The following is a 15,730-nucleotide window of genomic DNA, read 5'->3' as shown; positions in this document are numbered from 1 at the left end:
TAAGCCACCCGATTGGTTCCACCTCTCCAGCCACGGTGTCCCACACCACTCTCTTCTCCCCCCACCCCCACAATGATTTGGCACGAGATAGGTAATGATTGATGAAGCACAAGCCATTCTGACTACACTACTCACCACTCTCGTAAAAAGTAAGGCTTGGAAACCCAGAGGGGCAGTTCTACCCTGTCCTATATACTCGCTGAGTTGGAATCGACTTAATGGTAGTGAATTTGGAGCTTCACCTATCACTGGGCCTTTGGTCCTCCACTGGCCCATGGTGCCCAGCCTTTGAGGATTTCAGCTCCTGGACGCCTTCTTCCCACCTGGATGCCCCCTGCCAGTTGGATGGCGTTGCCTCGGCTTCTGTGTCTTGCAGAAGTCTCACACGGCCTTCCTTCGGCATCACCAGGGTGACCGGTCCCAGCAAGGGTCCCTTTCAAGCACAGCACTTCCAGACCAGCGTCCTCCTCTACTAGTCTCACGCAAGCATGCTAAGATCTGTTGCCACTTAAAAACATTGTTGTTAATTAGGAGTTATGCATATATCATGTCCTTCCTTAGTTCAGCCACGTCAAGCAGAATTGGACAATTGCTACCACGGTCCATTTCCAAACATCCCCTTTCCATCTTTTAACCGGCCAGTTCCTGCTTCGTGCCCCGTGGTTGTGCGCCCTCTAGCGGAAGCACCCTCAAAGCAACACTGCAGGAGAGATGGGAACTGCCCTGTCGGTGACCAAGGCTAGAGTCTACGGGAGCAGATGGCCACATCTTCTCTTCCATGGACTGGGTGGGTTTGAACCACCAGCCTTTCAGTCAACAGCCAAGTGCTTAACCACTGTGCCACCAGGACTCCTTCCTCAGAGCCCTACTTCCTTGCTTATCTATCATTATAACCATTCACCCTGATTCCTTTTCTCCTCTTTGTCCCATTTACCTGAACGTGCCGAGTACTAGGGTTAAATTCAATTCCCCGGCTATTTCTTCGGTCCTGCTCAACAGGTTTGTTCAGTCCGAGGGGCGACCATAAGCCTCCAGTGGACCCTGATGCTGAGGCTTGGCCCTCCTCGATGAGCAATTCACCGAGTCTCATTTTCCATCCTCAGCCCTGTGCTCTCCTCACTGACGATTGGACTGTTGCTTTTCCCCAGAAGCCAACCAGAACGCACTCCTTTCCTGCCCCACGTCTCCCCAACAGCTCCACTCACACGTGGTCGTCCCTCGGCCGTGAAGTCCATGCCGGCTATAACAGCTCTGCTGGTCAGCGTAGACCTGCCCCCGTGGGTTTCGGAGACCAATTCTCTGTGGGAGGAGAAAGCCTCCTCTTCCTCTCTCAGAGTGGGCTGGTGGTTTCAAACTGTTAACCTTCCGATGCATGACCACTGCGTCAGCAGGTCTAATATTATGAAATGGATTCATCCTTCTGGTGCTGAAGGTCAAACCCTGCTTCTCTATTCCATCCCTGGAGACTTACCCCACTCCCAGGGACAAGCATCCAAGGGTCTCTCTCCATGAGACACCAGGTCCACACACCAACATGGCAGCGCCCTTTAGTCACACCCACCCCCGGCTTTACGTGGGACTCCCCAGCAGCGCCTGCAAGAGGGACTTCGTCTCCATGTCCTCCCCACCCTGACCCTTGAGCCCGCCCACAGTCTACGCGTTCTGAGTTGTCCTTGTTCATTGCCAAAGCCAATGGTCATTTGCAGCAGCACCCAACAGAGCCCCCCTCTTTCTTCCTGGAAAGACCCGGCTCCCCTTGACTTGCGGGATACCATCATCTTCTCTTTTGTCACCTCTGCCTCCCTTTGTTGCTAATGGCTGCTTTCATTTAGCCATGAATGGCCATGGGTTCAATTCCCCAGTGAGTAGCTGGTCTCCGGTCTCTCTCCTGAGCTTTATCACTACGCCATCACCTCTCCCTGGAAGCCTAGCAGGTATCTCTCTCGGCTCATTTCCTTTTAAATCCCTGCCTGTGTAAGTCTGTCCCATTTCCAACGCTGGTGCAGACCGTTTGCTGAGGCACCCAGCCTGGGGTTCATCTGTGACAACTCCTCAGCCCATATTCAATCCATCATCACGCCCCCCGTCGGCTCTACCTTTGAAGTGGAACTCGGAACCCAACCCGTCCTGGAGTTGACTGACTCAGCAACACTGGACAGAGGGTTCCCCAGGCTTTGTAATCTCTCTGGGAGCAGCCAGCCTCACTGTTCTCCCTTGGACCAGCTGGTGGGCCTCAACTGGCAACCTTGCAGTTAACAGCCCAGTGATGAGACCACAGCTCCAAGGCCGATTCTCCACACTTCAGCGAACCTTTGAAAACCTCAGGCTACATCATGGTACCTCTCGTCTGGAAACTTCTAGTGGTTTCTCATGATGCTTTCCACAAAGCTCTCACCATGGCCTGGGAAGTCAATCTTCCCGCCCTCGCCTGTTAGGATTCCTCCCCTTGCTTATTCTCCCCTCCTTTGTCCTCCGTGGTAAGCCCCTGTTCCCCCACACAGTCACCTGGCTAACCCCCCAGCTTCACAGTCCTCTCTGCTCCAATGTCACCCAGCCACCTCCACGCGGCCTTTCCCAGTCCACCCGGCCACCCTTCCATGTCTTCATAGCACCACCCCGTCTGGTACCATCGACGGGCCTCCCAGCACCTCACACTGCACAGCGGGCTTCCAAACGCGTGTGGAAAAAAAGAAAATGTTATTTTCCCACGAACTTACTGACCCTCCTCATCTCTTTATCTTAATGCTATAGAAGGCAAACGAGCCACCGTAGGACATCTTTTGGGTTTGTTTACTGCCTTAGTTGGGGGCTGAGAACAAAAGGAATCTAGAAATACTTGTTGAATGAATAATTAATAACAAGAACTCAACTGGCCACTAGTCGTGGAAAATGTTCCCTTTCCCTGGTAATTATGAAAACGTAGACAGGACGAGGTAAAGGTTGCATTGTTTGCGTAATGCTAGTACTTCGGGCTGAGTGCACACGCGCGGACCCTGTGAGCCAGCAAAGGCACTCTCCGGAGCGCAAGAGCAGGCGCAGTGAGCACAGCACCCAGCTCCCCGACCACCTGGACTGGCCAGACGCGGCGCTGGCTGCCATCGGGAAGAGTCCTGGGGAGTGGAGCTGAACTGGTCTATGGAGGGTTTCAAACATGTGGCCTTTCCGAGGCGCATCACCAAGCCTCTCCTCCAAGGCACCTCTGGGTGGCCTCAAACAGCCCAGCTTCGGGCTACCAGTCAATTGCTTAACCTTGGGTGCAGTGCAGGAATGCCTAACCCAGTAGTGTGCTCACTCTTCAGGTCAGGGAGCTACTGGTGGGGGGGGAGGCACTGCCGAGAATTATGAGACTTCCCAGGCAGAACCAGATCCTACCAACTGTTATTTCTGTTGAATTTTATCCCCCGCCCTCTTGATTCATTTTAATTTTTTAAGTCATTTTATCGAGGCTCTTACAGCTCTTCTAACATTCCGTACATACATCCACTGTATCAAGCATATTTGTGCATATGTTGCTACCATCATTCCCAAAACATTTCTTACTTAAGCCATTGGTATAAGCTTTTTTTTTCATTTTCCAATTTTTAAAAAATTTAATAAATCATTTTATTGGGGCTCATACAACTCTTATCACCATACATACATCAATTGAGTAAAGCACCCTTATACATTCATTGCCCTTGTCATTCTCAAAATTCGCCTTCCACTTGGGTTCCTGGAATCAGTTTGTTTTCTTTTCCCCCCTCCCTCCCCCTGAACCCTTAATAGTTTATAAATAATTATTTTATCGTATCTTACACTGCCCAGCATCTCCCCTCACCCACCTTCCCATTGCCCATCTCCCAGAGAGGAGGTTACACATAGATCCCCAAGATCGGTTCTCCCTTTCCACACCCCCTTCCCTCCCGGTGTCGGTGTCACCACTCTCACCACTGTAGCAGCTCTTTTATCCCTTTGCTCCCCACCCCACCCTTTCATTGTTATCACCCCCCCATTGTTATTGGAAAGATGTTTCTAATAGTTGATGTCTGTGGAGATAAGCAACCCTAACAACTGCCATTGGGGTGAAGCTGACGCACAGCGACCCCACAGGATCATGGGCTTCTAAGGCTGTAACACTACATTTACAGGAGTGCAGCCTGTCCTCCCTGGGGTGGGTGGCGGGTTTGAACTGACTTTGAGGTGAGCAGGCACGCCCATTCCGCCACTGCCCCAACCAAGTTCCTATTCTGCGTTTTTCTTCACAACAAATGTGCATTCAGTTCTTACATTCTTCTCAGTAACTGCTCTCAACCCATCACTGCACAGGTGCCCTGTGGGGGTCCAGATGCCAGGTGGAGCTTGGGGTGGGGCTCAAGTTGAGAGCCAGCGTGTCCAAAAGCTGTGGCAGCCCCTCAACCCAGGCCTCCTAACTTCCCACACTCTGGGCCCGTTCCCTTACCTGTAAACCCATCCCGCTCTGCCCCTTCACTACGAGGGCAAGTCAGCAGCATGGCTACAAAACGGAACACAAACATGAAAACGGGAAACCGTTCTTTCAGACAGCCACCACCTTGGCCCATGCACTCTGAAGGAGGCATCTGCAGCTCCAGAAGCCCTCTCCACACACACCTGCGCCGTGCCAATCAGGCAGTGTCTCACTCTGGACTCAGAAGTGTGTTACTTTTCCAGGAAGAGTTTGGAAAAGTTGGCCTGAGGGGCAAAACCAGGGCCCTGGGTGACGGGGACAGATGCGCCCCGAGGAAACTCTCTGAGAGCAGCCCTTGTGACCCTCCCCAGACAGGGCACCGTGATGGGAGGGAAGGGGGATTTCTCAAAGTTCCTGCCTTTTCAACGATGCAGCTTTCTGGTAACTTCCCAACCTGTGATTGCTTCGTGTCCTTTGATAAACTCTACCAAGCCGACCCTTTTGAAATCTGCTCCCCACACACCCCCCAAATATGGTTGTGGTCACCCTCTGAGCTGACCTCTGCTCTGAATGGAACTGGCTGGGCAGATCCCCCTGGGAACTACTGCTTCGCTGGGATTCTTCCAAGTCCATTCCTGGGAGAACGACCCATTGGTCAGTGAGGCGCGTTGAAGCACATTGTCTGGAACAAACCCGTGCACGGATGACCAGAGCCCTACCCGCACACCTCCTGGGCCCAGCGAACCTGACGTGAGCACAGCCTCACGTTGACGCTGGCTGCGATGCTCGCCCACCCAGAGCTGCTGGAAGGACATGCGCTTTGGCTTCAGATGGCCCTTTCCTCCCTCGGGGCTCTGGCCATGGGTGTAAGGGGAGGACAGGGAGGCTGACTGCAGGGGGAGCCGGCAGGCTGAGACCAAGGGCCACAGGACCAGTCGGCAAAACAGACAGACACCACCTTCCGTGGGATCCAACTACTGCCTTCCCTAACCAAGGTGGCAGATGTTCAAAGTCTAGATACACATTTTTTAATTGAACTTTTAACAGCAAAGTTTCCAGAGACAAGAGGCTGTTTTCCATTTTTAATGTTCAGAAACCCACATTCTGCAAAATGAGTCCCCCCCCTCCTCCCCTAAAATAAGGAGAACAGATCCCTGAATCACACCCTGCATGCGTTTTCAGGAGAAACCAAATAACTTACGCTCTTCAAGAGCTAGCATAAATTAAACACGCGACCAATGAGGTACCGGGCAGTCAGCAACTCTCAAACAGGTACTCATCGAAATGAGGCAAGTCCAAGGGGTCGCTGGTTAGCGCATTCAACGCTGAAGTAGAAAAAAACTCATCAAAAATATCCGTCTTTACGGGGCTCTCCAGGTCCAAGGCCTGAGCGCAGGCGTGACTGGCCCAGGGGTCAGCCTGGGCGCCGTCTGGGTTCTTCTTGGTGGGGCTGCAGTAATTGTGGTCCCCTCTCAGGTGCGAGGTCTGGGGACTCGAGCCTAGTTTGCTGGGGGCTGGGACGTGGTCGTCTCCCATTTCCAGGTACTGAAAGTCCGCCTCCCTGGGCTCAGGAAGTGCCGTGGACCCCACAGCTACAGGACAGAGCAGCTCAGCTAAAATCTCTTCCTGCGTCTGGCCGCTGAGCGGGGACGCGCCGGGCAGTGGGGGAGCCCCGGCTGAGCTGTCCGCAATATCGATCTGGTACTGCAGCTCATTTAACAACAGTTCAATGGAGTCACAGTCGTTGGGGGAGCCACAGTGAGACGTGTTCTCCAGGGTGTCCCTGGGGGGCATCCTACTTGGGGGGGAGGACGAGGAAAGGGAAGGGGAAGAGGTGAGGGCAGCCAGCTTCTTCTTTTTGGCCCGGAGCTTCTTCAGCAGCTTCAGCCGGAGCTGGTGGATCTGTCCCTCCCTCGTGTCTCCAAGGCCAGCTGCCGAGAACCCTCGGTCCTTGCCAGGAGAGGCGCTTCCACCCGTCCTCTGAGGCCCCGGGACAGCAGTGTCAATGGGGCGCGGAAGAGACACTGTGCCCCCTGGAGCAGGCTGGCTTGGGAGCAGGCTGCTCACTTCAGGGGGCTTACTCGCCCTCTTATGGGCCTTCTTGGACGCCCGAGGTGCCTTCTGGCTCCCTGCTTTCGTCTTGAAGCCGCCAAAGTTCCGTGCGCCTTTCACAGACGGCTGCAAGCCCGTGAGGGCGGTCCTGGCCTGCGCAGACACGCAGGGCGGCATGAAGGAAACGCCCCTGCTTAGCAGGCCCTGCACCCAGCTCCCCACAAACGGTTTCTTCTGCACCTCGTGCACTGGCTGCTTCGCTCCGGGCCTGGCTGTGTCAGTCCAAGCACCCAGTGCCCGGGAAGGAACGTGGAGTTCTGGCTTTAATGCCTCTGGGTCCGGTGGGCAGCGCTGCGCCGGCTGAGCATCTGCCTGCGATTCCCCTGGCCCCTCTCCTTGCTGAGGTGCTGCCGAGGGACCAGTGTGCCCGGGAGCAGCAGGGAAGGCATCTTGAGTCCCTGGGGGCAGGCTTGCACCTGGACCTGGGGATGAAAACCGGACATCCAGAGTTTGGGCTTGGACGGGCTTTTCCGCATCCGGAGCTGCCACTAAAGAATCCAGGAAGGAGTCCAGCGACGGCGACAGACTTGTAGCCCGCACACCACGATCTTCTCCCCCAGGCTTCTTTTCTAACCGGAAACGCTCTGAGCCGGCCTCTAGTTCGTCCAGGGTCAACGCAAGGCTGTGACTGTCGGCCAGACCCTGGGGACCTGGAAGGACAGGGTCCTTGGGAACACCGCCGGACCCAAGTGCAGGCTGGGTTACAGGAGACCCTGGAGCTGAGACCGGGCTGCCCACCAGGCCCACAGGCGGGAGTGCCTGGTTCTGACCCCCCAAAGTGTCTTGGTCGTTGGCCTCTGTACATGGAAGGCTGGCGGTTGCGTCAGCTGGCGTGGGGGAGGGTTCTCTCTCCCAAATAACGATGTGAATCTCTGCAGCTGGAACTTCAAATCTCTCCCGTCTCTCAGAACACGGGCCTTTTAAGTCATCGCATTCAAGCCAACCTCCTGAGAGAACGAGAAAGAACGGGCAAGAGGTTAGACATGGGAAGGCTGCCATTCCAGCCAATAACCCTTTCCATGCTGGGTCTCTGGGCCCCGGCCAGAGGCGAACAGCTGACATATGGCTCGGCACCACGCACCACCTGGTGTTCAGGTTAACGGAGTGAAGAAAGGCAGCTTGCTTAGGAGAGAGTCGTTTACACTTCCCCCAAATACCCACGAAATGTAAGACAAAAGTGTACTGCGGGACCTGAGGCTTAGAGCACTCCCCGCCCTAACTCACCCAACAGTGTCAGAGCACAGACAGGGCTCCACCCTGGCTTCCATTCCTAATGAACCTCTGCGTTTCCATGGGAACGAGATGATGGACGGCAAGGGAAGTGTTTAGGGGCTAGGCCGAGTCTGGAGTGTCGGGTCTTGGAGGCCTTTCTCTGGGTCAGCACCATCTGGGGGTGGGGGGAGGGGGCAGCAGGGCACGGTGGCAATCAGTTGAGCGATCTGAGGTAGTTAGGGAGGTCACAGCCTGATGGCATCTCGGTGGGTGTGGCCGTCTATAGGGAGGACCCTGGGAACGTCCTCGTGGCTCTGCCACTTTGCCTTCCTGCCTGCCGGGACTCTGCTGGAGCCCTGCCGTTTCCACCCCTCGGACCCACGATGCTCCTGCACTCTGCATCACTGCACGTGGCTGCGTGAGCCTGAAGAGGGACTCCGGGGCTGCGTCGTACTTTGGACCTGCGCTGGACTGGGGTAGGGCACTTTCTTGATACTTAACTACTTCCTGATGTGACATTGTTATACATATATGTCACTGGATTTGTTTCTTGAGTTGACCTGCCCTAGCACATTATATTATCCCCTTCCTAAAGGAAAAGGAAAAGCGAGACTAAGCAGTACAGGAAGGTGGCAAGGTGCTGGAAGGCAATGGGTCAGGGAAAGCGTGCTTTGACACTCCCACGTTACTACCGCAGGTGAACTAGGCAAGGCTCACTGTCGTCCTGGCAGCTAACAGCTTTTACAGAGGCAGCGGCTACATGCGCTCCTCCTGCGGACATCTCCAAGCCACCCGGGTGCTGTGGCCTCCGTCAGTACTCACGCTTGGGTGACCAGAGATGGACAGGAAGGGGCTACTGGGACGCGGCACCGGCTCCTGCTGAACTAAGTGAGATGAATGACCAAGCCAGAGGCCAACCCCATCACACTTCTGAGTTAGGCCTTTCCAGTGCCCGGTGGCCCAGTGGTGAACACCCCAGGGATTGTGCGTGCCGCAGGGCGGTGTGGCACTTCGCAGTGTCCTGTGACTCCAGGACCAAGTCTGAGGGCCGCCTTCCAGTAAACAACTGGGCGTGAGCGCTCACTGCGCCCTTTGCTTTGGGAAAGCTTTCGAAGAGCAGAGGTTGAGAACTGAAGAGAGGGGCGGATCCAGGGTCTACTTTCTAGTGCCGAGAGCCTTCTCACGGGCTCAGGAGCAGGCTCGAAGAGCGTGGAAGGCTAAGGAGGACAAAGGACCGTCTTCCTGGCTGCGGTGACCCATTCCGACACCTCCAGGGCACCATTAGTGACGGACCACGGAGGACCCAGGCCTCACACAGACCGCGCCACCAATGCCCGAGGGGAGAAATGAGGAAACAAGATGGTAAGAACCTACTGACACACCTGGTACAGACAAACTTCCAGGGTGGGTCGAAATCTAGGTGATGAACAAAAGCAAATGGCTCGTCTGTGCAGGCAGGGTCGGAAAGCACACTCACAAGAAGGCGCCGACGTGGTCAGCCTCCCCGAGGCCCTCAAGGAGGCAGAGGGTTTCCCTGGGCAGTACTGGGTCACTCTGAGACAGAACACCTGACCCCATGGACGCCACTGCCCTGCTCTCCACACCGCCTAGTGACCCACCCACCTCTGCCAGGCAATGGACACCAGCCCTGGCGCTCTTCTGTATGGGCGCTGGCTGGTGCTCCTGAGAACACTGCTGCGCAGGAAGACTGCATCTGCAGGGGGGTCTCCGTCTGCACTCTGCATGGTCAGCTACACCATCACGGGGGGGGGGGGGGGGGGCGGGCGGTGTGATTCTCAGAGTCTCTCCAATTTGGAAAGCGTACAACCAATAGAAACATTACACCAAGTGACAGACATCTCCCGCAGTGCCGTCCTACACGCATACATGCCGCCAGGGACACGGCCTGGGACCCAGGGAACAAAGAGAGCAAGACGTGCTCACTGTGACACACGGGAGAAGCACGGTGTCCTATCTGGCCTGCTCGTCACTTGAGCGATGCCGACAAGGCTCTCCCACGCTTCGACGGAGGATTCTCCAACTGCGGAGTCCCGATAGTCTACGCGGCACCGTCCCAGAGCTTGCCAGCGTGTCAGAGCAAAGGACTGACCGTCGCAGACTAGGCAGCAGGGGCTGTGTCTGCTGTTCTTTCAGAGAGAAGGAACAAACGCTAGCGCCCACCGTGCTTTCCTCACCGAGCAGGGACTGCTCATGGGCTGGAAACAGAAAAGGAGATCAAGCCCCACACGCGGACCAGGGCGCGTTGCTGGGAAGGGGAAGGAGGGGCGGTCGGTGTTGTGGATCTGAACTGGGGCGCAGTGAGCGCGGCTCCTGAGAAACGGACCATAGCCGGTGCGTACCAGGTGGGGCGGGGCCGTGTGCGAGCAAGCACCGACAGCTGGGTGCAGGCACACGTGCTCCGAGGACACAGTTCAAGGCACTTCTCACACTGCATCGGCACTTGGCAAGGGTTTGAAGGCTGAGGGCTCAGCCCCTCGGGATGGCTCGGCCGATCAGCACCGAGCGTCCAGAGGCATGCTCTGCGAGTGAGTAGCGTCTTAAACTCTGGGAGTGGCCACTGAAGACACCGCCACTGGTCTCCCCTTGTCAGGAGCCAAACAGAGAGGCTAGCCAGCACCGCAAGGAGGACCAAGCCTGCGCGAGGCTGGCAGCTCACAGCCCAGGACCTCAGCCACCCAGACCACCGTGGCCAGAGCGCCCCGCTAGCACGGGGAAAAGGCAGGACAAAGCCAAACTCAAACCTAAGACCCAGAAGGCCAGGGGACTTCCCGAGACGCTCGTCCTGAGACACGGGCGGACACCCTTAGGACAGAAGAGCAGAGGGACCTACAGGGCAGCACTCTGGCCAGCACACAGCCTCCGAAGAGCCGACAGTTCCCCTGGTGCACAGGGAGCGCAGCCCGTGGTCGCTCGGCGTGGGAAATGCCTGGGGGGACTGACCTGCTGCGTCAATGTTGACCGGCAAGCGCAATGAAGCGTTTTTCTAAAAAGTAATACTACAGAAAAGCAAGGGGAGAGCTCTGTTGCTGTTTTTGTTGTAAAAACACCAGGATTTGGCTCCCGTGCCGACACCGTAAGAAGAAATACATTTAAACCACTTACCGCCGGCATCTGCGATCCAGGTGATGAAGTGACTTTTTGCTTGGTACTGGATCACGGAGGTGACCTGGTAGAGCGAGCCTGCGAAGCGAAAGGCGTACTGCTGGAGGTCGTTGTGAGGTAAGCCTTCCACGAAGTGCACCATGAAGACGGGGGAGAGCCTGGGGCAGGGGGGAGAAGGCAGCGCCGTCAGGGCTGTGTGCAGCAGGACACCGGCCCCAGGGTCTGATCTGAAGCTGGCGCCGCCCTCCCCCCCCCCCATGAGCAGGACCTGGGAGCAGGACCTGCCTGGCCTGCAGGAAGGCGCACAGCCACATCACAGCAACGGCTCCGGGGCAGCAGGAAGGCTGGGGCCGAGAAGACCCCGGAGGAGTGGTCAGAGAGCAGCCCCTTCTCCAGTTGAGAATCTGGAATGCTCTTTGCTGTCAAGATTATACATCACTTGCTTTTGTGGGACAGGAGGGCAAAAGTGTACAACAAAGTTACAACCCCAAGATAGTCAATAAAATCAACACAACAACAAACCAAAAATTCCCATGGCAACATGCTGATAATTAGGCCAATTGTAGTTATCTCAGGAAGCAGACAATAAAATTTCCATTTGGTAAAAAAACCTCAATTTGTAACCAGGAAAGAAGACAATTTGACATGCCGATTGATGTACTGTAAACTCCAGAACATCCATAATTCCCAAAATGTAATTTACCTTTAAAAATTACATGCCACATATCAGACAAGAAAACCCAAAGATGGGTCAGAAATGGCTAAATTTAACCAAGCCGTCAGGATGTAAGGAAAACACCGAACGGCTCCTTGCTCAATATTTAAACAGCTGTCAAACTTCCTTAGCTTAGCAGAATGATGCAGCCGAGACGGACTCGAATCAATGTCCCAGACGCAGACTCTCGGGCGGGCGGGTGGGCCCATGCTGTCACTCCTGTCAGTCTCTCTGCCGACCGCCCGCCCTGCCGGCCTGTCCGAAAGGCCACTCTTCAAACCCATGGGGTTCAAAGTCACACCTTAGTTCTCAGCCATCGGCCCCGCATTCTCGCGATGACCCTTGGCGCAGACAGGTGTTCTCGAGCCAGACACACGCACCTCGGCGCCCTGTCTCTGCTGACTACTATTTCACACACGACACCTTGCACGACACTCCCGAGGCCTCTGGTTGATCTCCAGGCTTCCCGATCCCAGCAGCTTCCTGAGCTCTGTGTGCGCTCACCACGCGCCCAGACAACACTTTCACAGACACGCTTCTTAGAACGAGAAATAAAACCCCACAAGGAAGCCGCCTGACACGTGCGGCCTGCGCTGCTCACCACTAGCCGTCCAGAACACCTGCCGCCGATCACAGAGTGACGCGGCAAAGACCTCACTCACAACAAGCCCCGGCCCGACCACAGCGCGTGTGCCGACTCCAGCTCAGCACAAGAACTGGCTAGTCAGAGAAGTCCAGCCCCACCCAGTCTTGCACAGACTCCCAGCAAGTGTCTGCTCACTGCAGCTGACTGACTTAATAATTCACCTTTCAGAAAACATGCTGTGATAATGCATGCTGGCTTCAGGAACATTCAAATTGCTCTCTAACGTCATTACATCTTAGCTCAATCACCGCATTGCTTAAGCTAGTTTCAGACCCTAAGACAATATAAACATGATCAACTGAAATCCAAGGATTATCATCAATCTACATTAGTAACAGGAAAGTACTTTCAGGGAAATTCAACTGTTCAACAAAGGTTCACAAATATATTCTTTGGAGGTTAAAGTTGAGGGTTTTTTTTTTTTAAGTAGTAGGGCCATTTTTAATTGTTTATTTACATTTTAAAAAACAGATTTTTAACTCCTTTCTATTATCAGCCCTCCACCCAAAATGTCATCAGGAGAGACGGAATTTAACTTTTCTTAAGCACTTCAAACTCACAGCGACCCACCAGAACAGGGTGAAACTGGGCCTGTGGGTTTCGGAGACAGGAACTCTTGAAAGCAGTAGAAAGTCTCGTCTTTTTCCCACAGAGCTGGCTGGTGGTTTCGAACTGCTGACCTTGGAGTTAACAGCCCAATGTGTAACCACTAGGTCACCAGGGCTCCGCTAGTGCCTCAAAAGTGAAATATAAGTCACCGTGGAAATGGAAGGTGAAAGAAACAAGCTGCCCAGGTGCCCAGAGAGGAAGGTGCTGACCAGCTCCCACGGCAGGGACGAAAGGTTGGTCTCAAGAGTCTGCAGAGTAAAAACTACGCCTGACGGGAAGCACCTGTGCTTCAAGCCACCACGGTCTGAACTGAGCTCCTGCAGGATTTCCCGAGGAAAAGTTGCACCCACACACCCTCACCGTCGTCCCGGTTCGTCCTGAGGGGCGGGTTACAGGGTGGGCCACCCACCAGGCACACAGCACTGCCCACTGTCAGACGCCCTCACACAGACTACCCATGGTGACCACGAGGCCACTCTCAGGTCAGCCCAGCAACCCGTTTAGTTTGCTTCCAAATCCCATTAGGACACCAACAAAGAGAGCGGAAGCAATTTCAAAGTAAAATACTATGAAGACCCGTATCAAGCTCCTGTCATTGAAAACTTAAGTGACATTTCACACATTAGCTCAATTTACTTGTGATGAATACAAAGGGCTGCTGGAAGGCAGTGCACACACTGCCCACAGAAACATGACCCAGCCTTGCCCACTCGTTCCCAGGCAGGCACCCCCACCCCCGCCCCCGCGGCGTGTGAAGAGCTCCCCGTGTGTCAGGGAGACAGACCTGTGCGGTGCTTCAACGCCGCAGCCCATCACGAGCCCCAACAAAATGAGAGCTCCCTGCCAACGCTGAGCCTGAAGGACAAGCAGGAGTCGACAGAGCCTGAGTCACTTCACCAAGATGCCCAGCCAGCACAGGATGACAGACACGCACATCCGGGACACGACTCCTTCTCGTGTGACAAGGGACAGGCTGGCAGCACTCACGACGCACAAGGCCTGGTGAGAAGGATGCTGTGACAGCGTCGGGCATCATGGCCGTGCAGCCCGGCGGGAGGCCCTGCTCCAAACAAAGACAGGGATGGCAAGCCAGGGTGTGCAAGGACCACGCCATGTGCTGAGCCCACAGAGGAAGCAATATGGACTGGAGGACGGGGCAGGACAGGAGTAGAAAGAGGCTTTTGGGAAACAAACATGTTTGAAGGAACTCAGAGAAGAGTATTTGGTGATTTTATGAAATACCCTTAAAGCACTGGCGGTGGGGTGCGGTGGGGTGATGTGGGGTGGGAAAGCAATGCACACATAAATAAAAACACAGGCACAGGGAGTGACATCCCCTGTCTGCCACTTGGCTGACAATGTTCACTGTGAACAATCACCACTGATTACAAGAGGAAACAAGACCATCGTGGTGGGGAGACAGGACGGGGTTAAGGAGAGGCAGGGCGGGCCCACAAGGTGGTTGGTGTGGAGCCCCAATCTCCACCCCCTCAGAGAAGAGACTAGACCGCCTGGTAAGGCGGGCATCACCTTCCAGGGTGTAAAGCCCGTGCCTGGGGAAGGAGGGCAACAGGACTGCTCTCTCAGGCACAATGATGTCAACCGAGACAGACGTACTGCCTCAAAGAAAAGTCACCTTTTAAGAAGGAGTCCAGGCATTTCTGGCCAACCCCCCCCACCCCCCGGGGCATCAGAGGATCATCACACTGGCTCTTTAGCACATGACACTTCAAAGGACTTCCACAACATAGAGCTGGGGAGAAAACAGCCTGAAATGAAGATGGGGCGGGGACGAGAGAGGGAGCACGCATGCGCGCATTCACAGAAGCAAGATAGACAGATGCACTGCCTGGAATGGAACGGGGCTTCTATGAACGCAGAAAGCTAACCCGCAGCAGAACCGCTCGCTGAGGAGAAACGGGAAAGCTGAACAGAGCATAATACAAGCCCATCTGCTCAGAGGCAGCAGCGAGCTTGCAAGACAAAGTCCGGGAGATGGAAATCTATGAATCAACTTGGTTCTTGAAATTAGATTACAGTCAATCCCAAAACCGAGGGACTCTGGCCACTTGGAAGGAGAGAAAAAAAACACAAGCCTCCTATCCCTCTCGGGAGGAAAAAGGCCAAAGGAGCCCGTGACGGCCGTGGTGTGTGACAGTCAGTCCCAAACTATAACCCACTCAGACGTCTTCCCAAGGCAGGTCGTCGCCGCCATGTAACCCACCATCCTCTCCTTCTAAAACCTGCAAGGCCACTTTAACTCACTTCTCCAAGGTCATCCTCCGTATTTGGGACTTGTCGCTGCAGTTGTTGCACGGGCCAAAGTGGGCAGCATGGAGCGGGTGCCACTCAGGGACGACGCGTGTAAAGGTGACCAGAGTCTTCACACACCTATTAAAAAGCAACAACAAATAACAGACACGATGTAACTCACTTGCATCGAACCAAACACATTAAAGCCACGTCTGAACTAAGACGGTTTCCCTTCCCTAGTTTACTCGTCCTTGGGCGGCTGCCCGCAGCACTCGCTGAGTCAGTACAGCGCGCCTCCAGGATTGATACCAGTGGTGGAGTTCCTCGTGATGACTCCCCATTAACTGCTGGGAGCTTTTGACCAGGACATAAAGCAAGGAAATGCTGTTCTAAGAAGGGTTCCGCACTGGCACGACAGTGCACTGTCTGCAGCAGGTCCCTCTCGGCTGTGGGCGGTCCGATGCACACAGGATCCTCCCTAGGATTAAAAGGCCCATTTTGCCCCCGGAATTATGGAGGCAAGTAAGCAGTGGAGAAGATATTTTAAATGCTGAAAGAAAAGGACTGGTACTGTCATTCACAAAGTGAGAGTAATATTTAGACACTGTTGACAGAAACAGACGGAACTTCTTAACCACTAGACAGGACCGTCCAG

At 54.8% G+C, this 15,730-nt stretch overlaps 1 protein-coding gene across 1 annotated transcript in view; it reads right to left on the bottom strand.

Moving 5' to 3' along the window:
* Positions 1 to 3,992: 3,992 nt before the first annotated feature.
* The window catches only part of USPL1 (ubiquitin specific peptidase like 1), a 39,381-nt gene continuing 27,643 nt past the window's right edge, over positions 3,993 to 15,730 (bottom strand). Inside the window, exons 7-9 of the mRNA XM_075562814.1 lie at positions 15,088 to 15,213; positions 10,853 to 11,010; positions 3,993 to 7,464 (exon numbers count right to left, since the gene is read on the bottom strand). Of these exons, the coding sequence (XP_075418929.1) occupies positions 5,660 to 7,464; positions 10,853 to 11,010; positions 15,088 to 15,213 (2,089 nt within the window). The 3' untranslated portion in view covers positions 3,993 to 5,659. The remainder of the gene's footprint in view (positions 7,465 to 10,852; positions 11,011 to 15,087; positions 15,214 to 15,730) is intronic.

The sequence above is a fragment of the Tenrec ecaudatus genome, chromosome 11 (assembly GCF_050624435.1).
Source record: "Tenrec ecaudatus isolate mTenEca1 chromosome 11, mTenEca1.hap1, whole genome shotgun sequence".
Lineage (NCBI taxonomy): Eukaryota > Metazoa > Chordata > Mammalia > Afrosoricida > Tenrecidae > Tenrec > Tenrec ecaudatus.
Note: the sequence above shows the minus strand (reverse complement) of the source record. Positions and strands in the feature narration are given on the sequence as shown.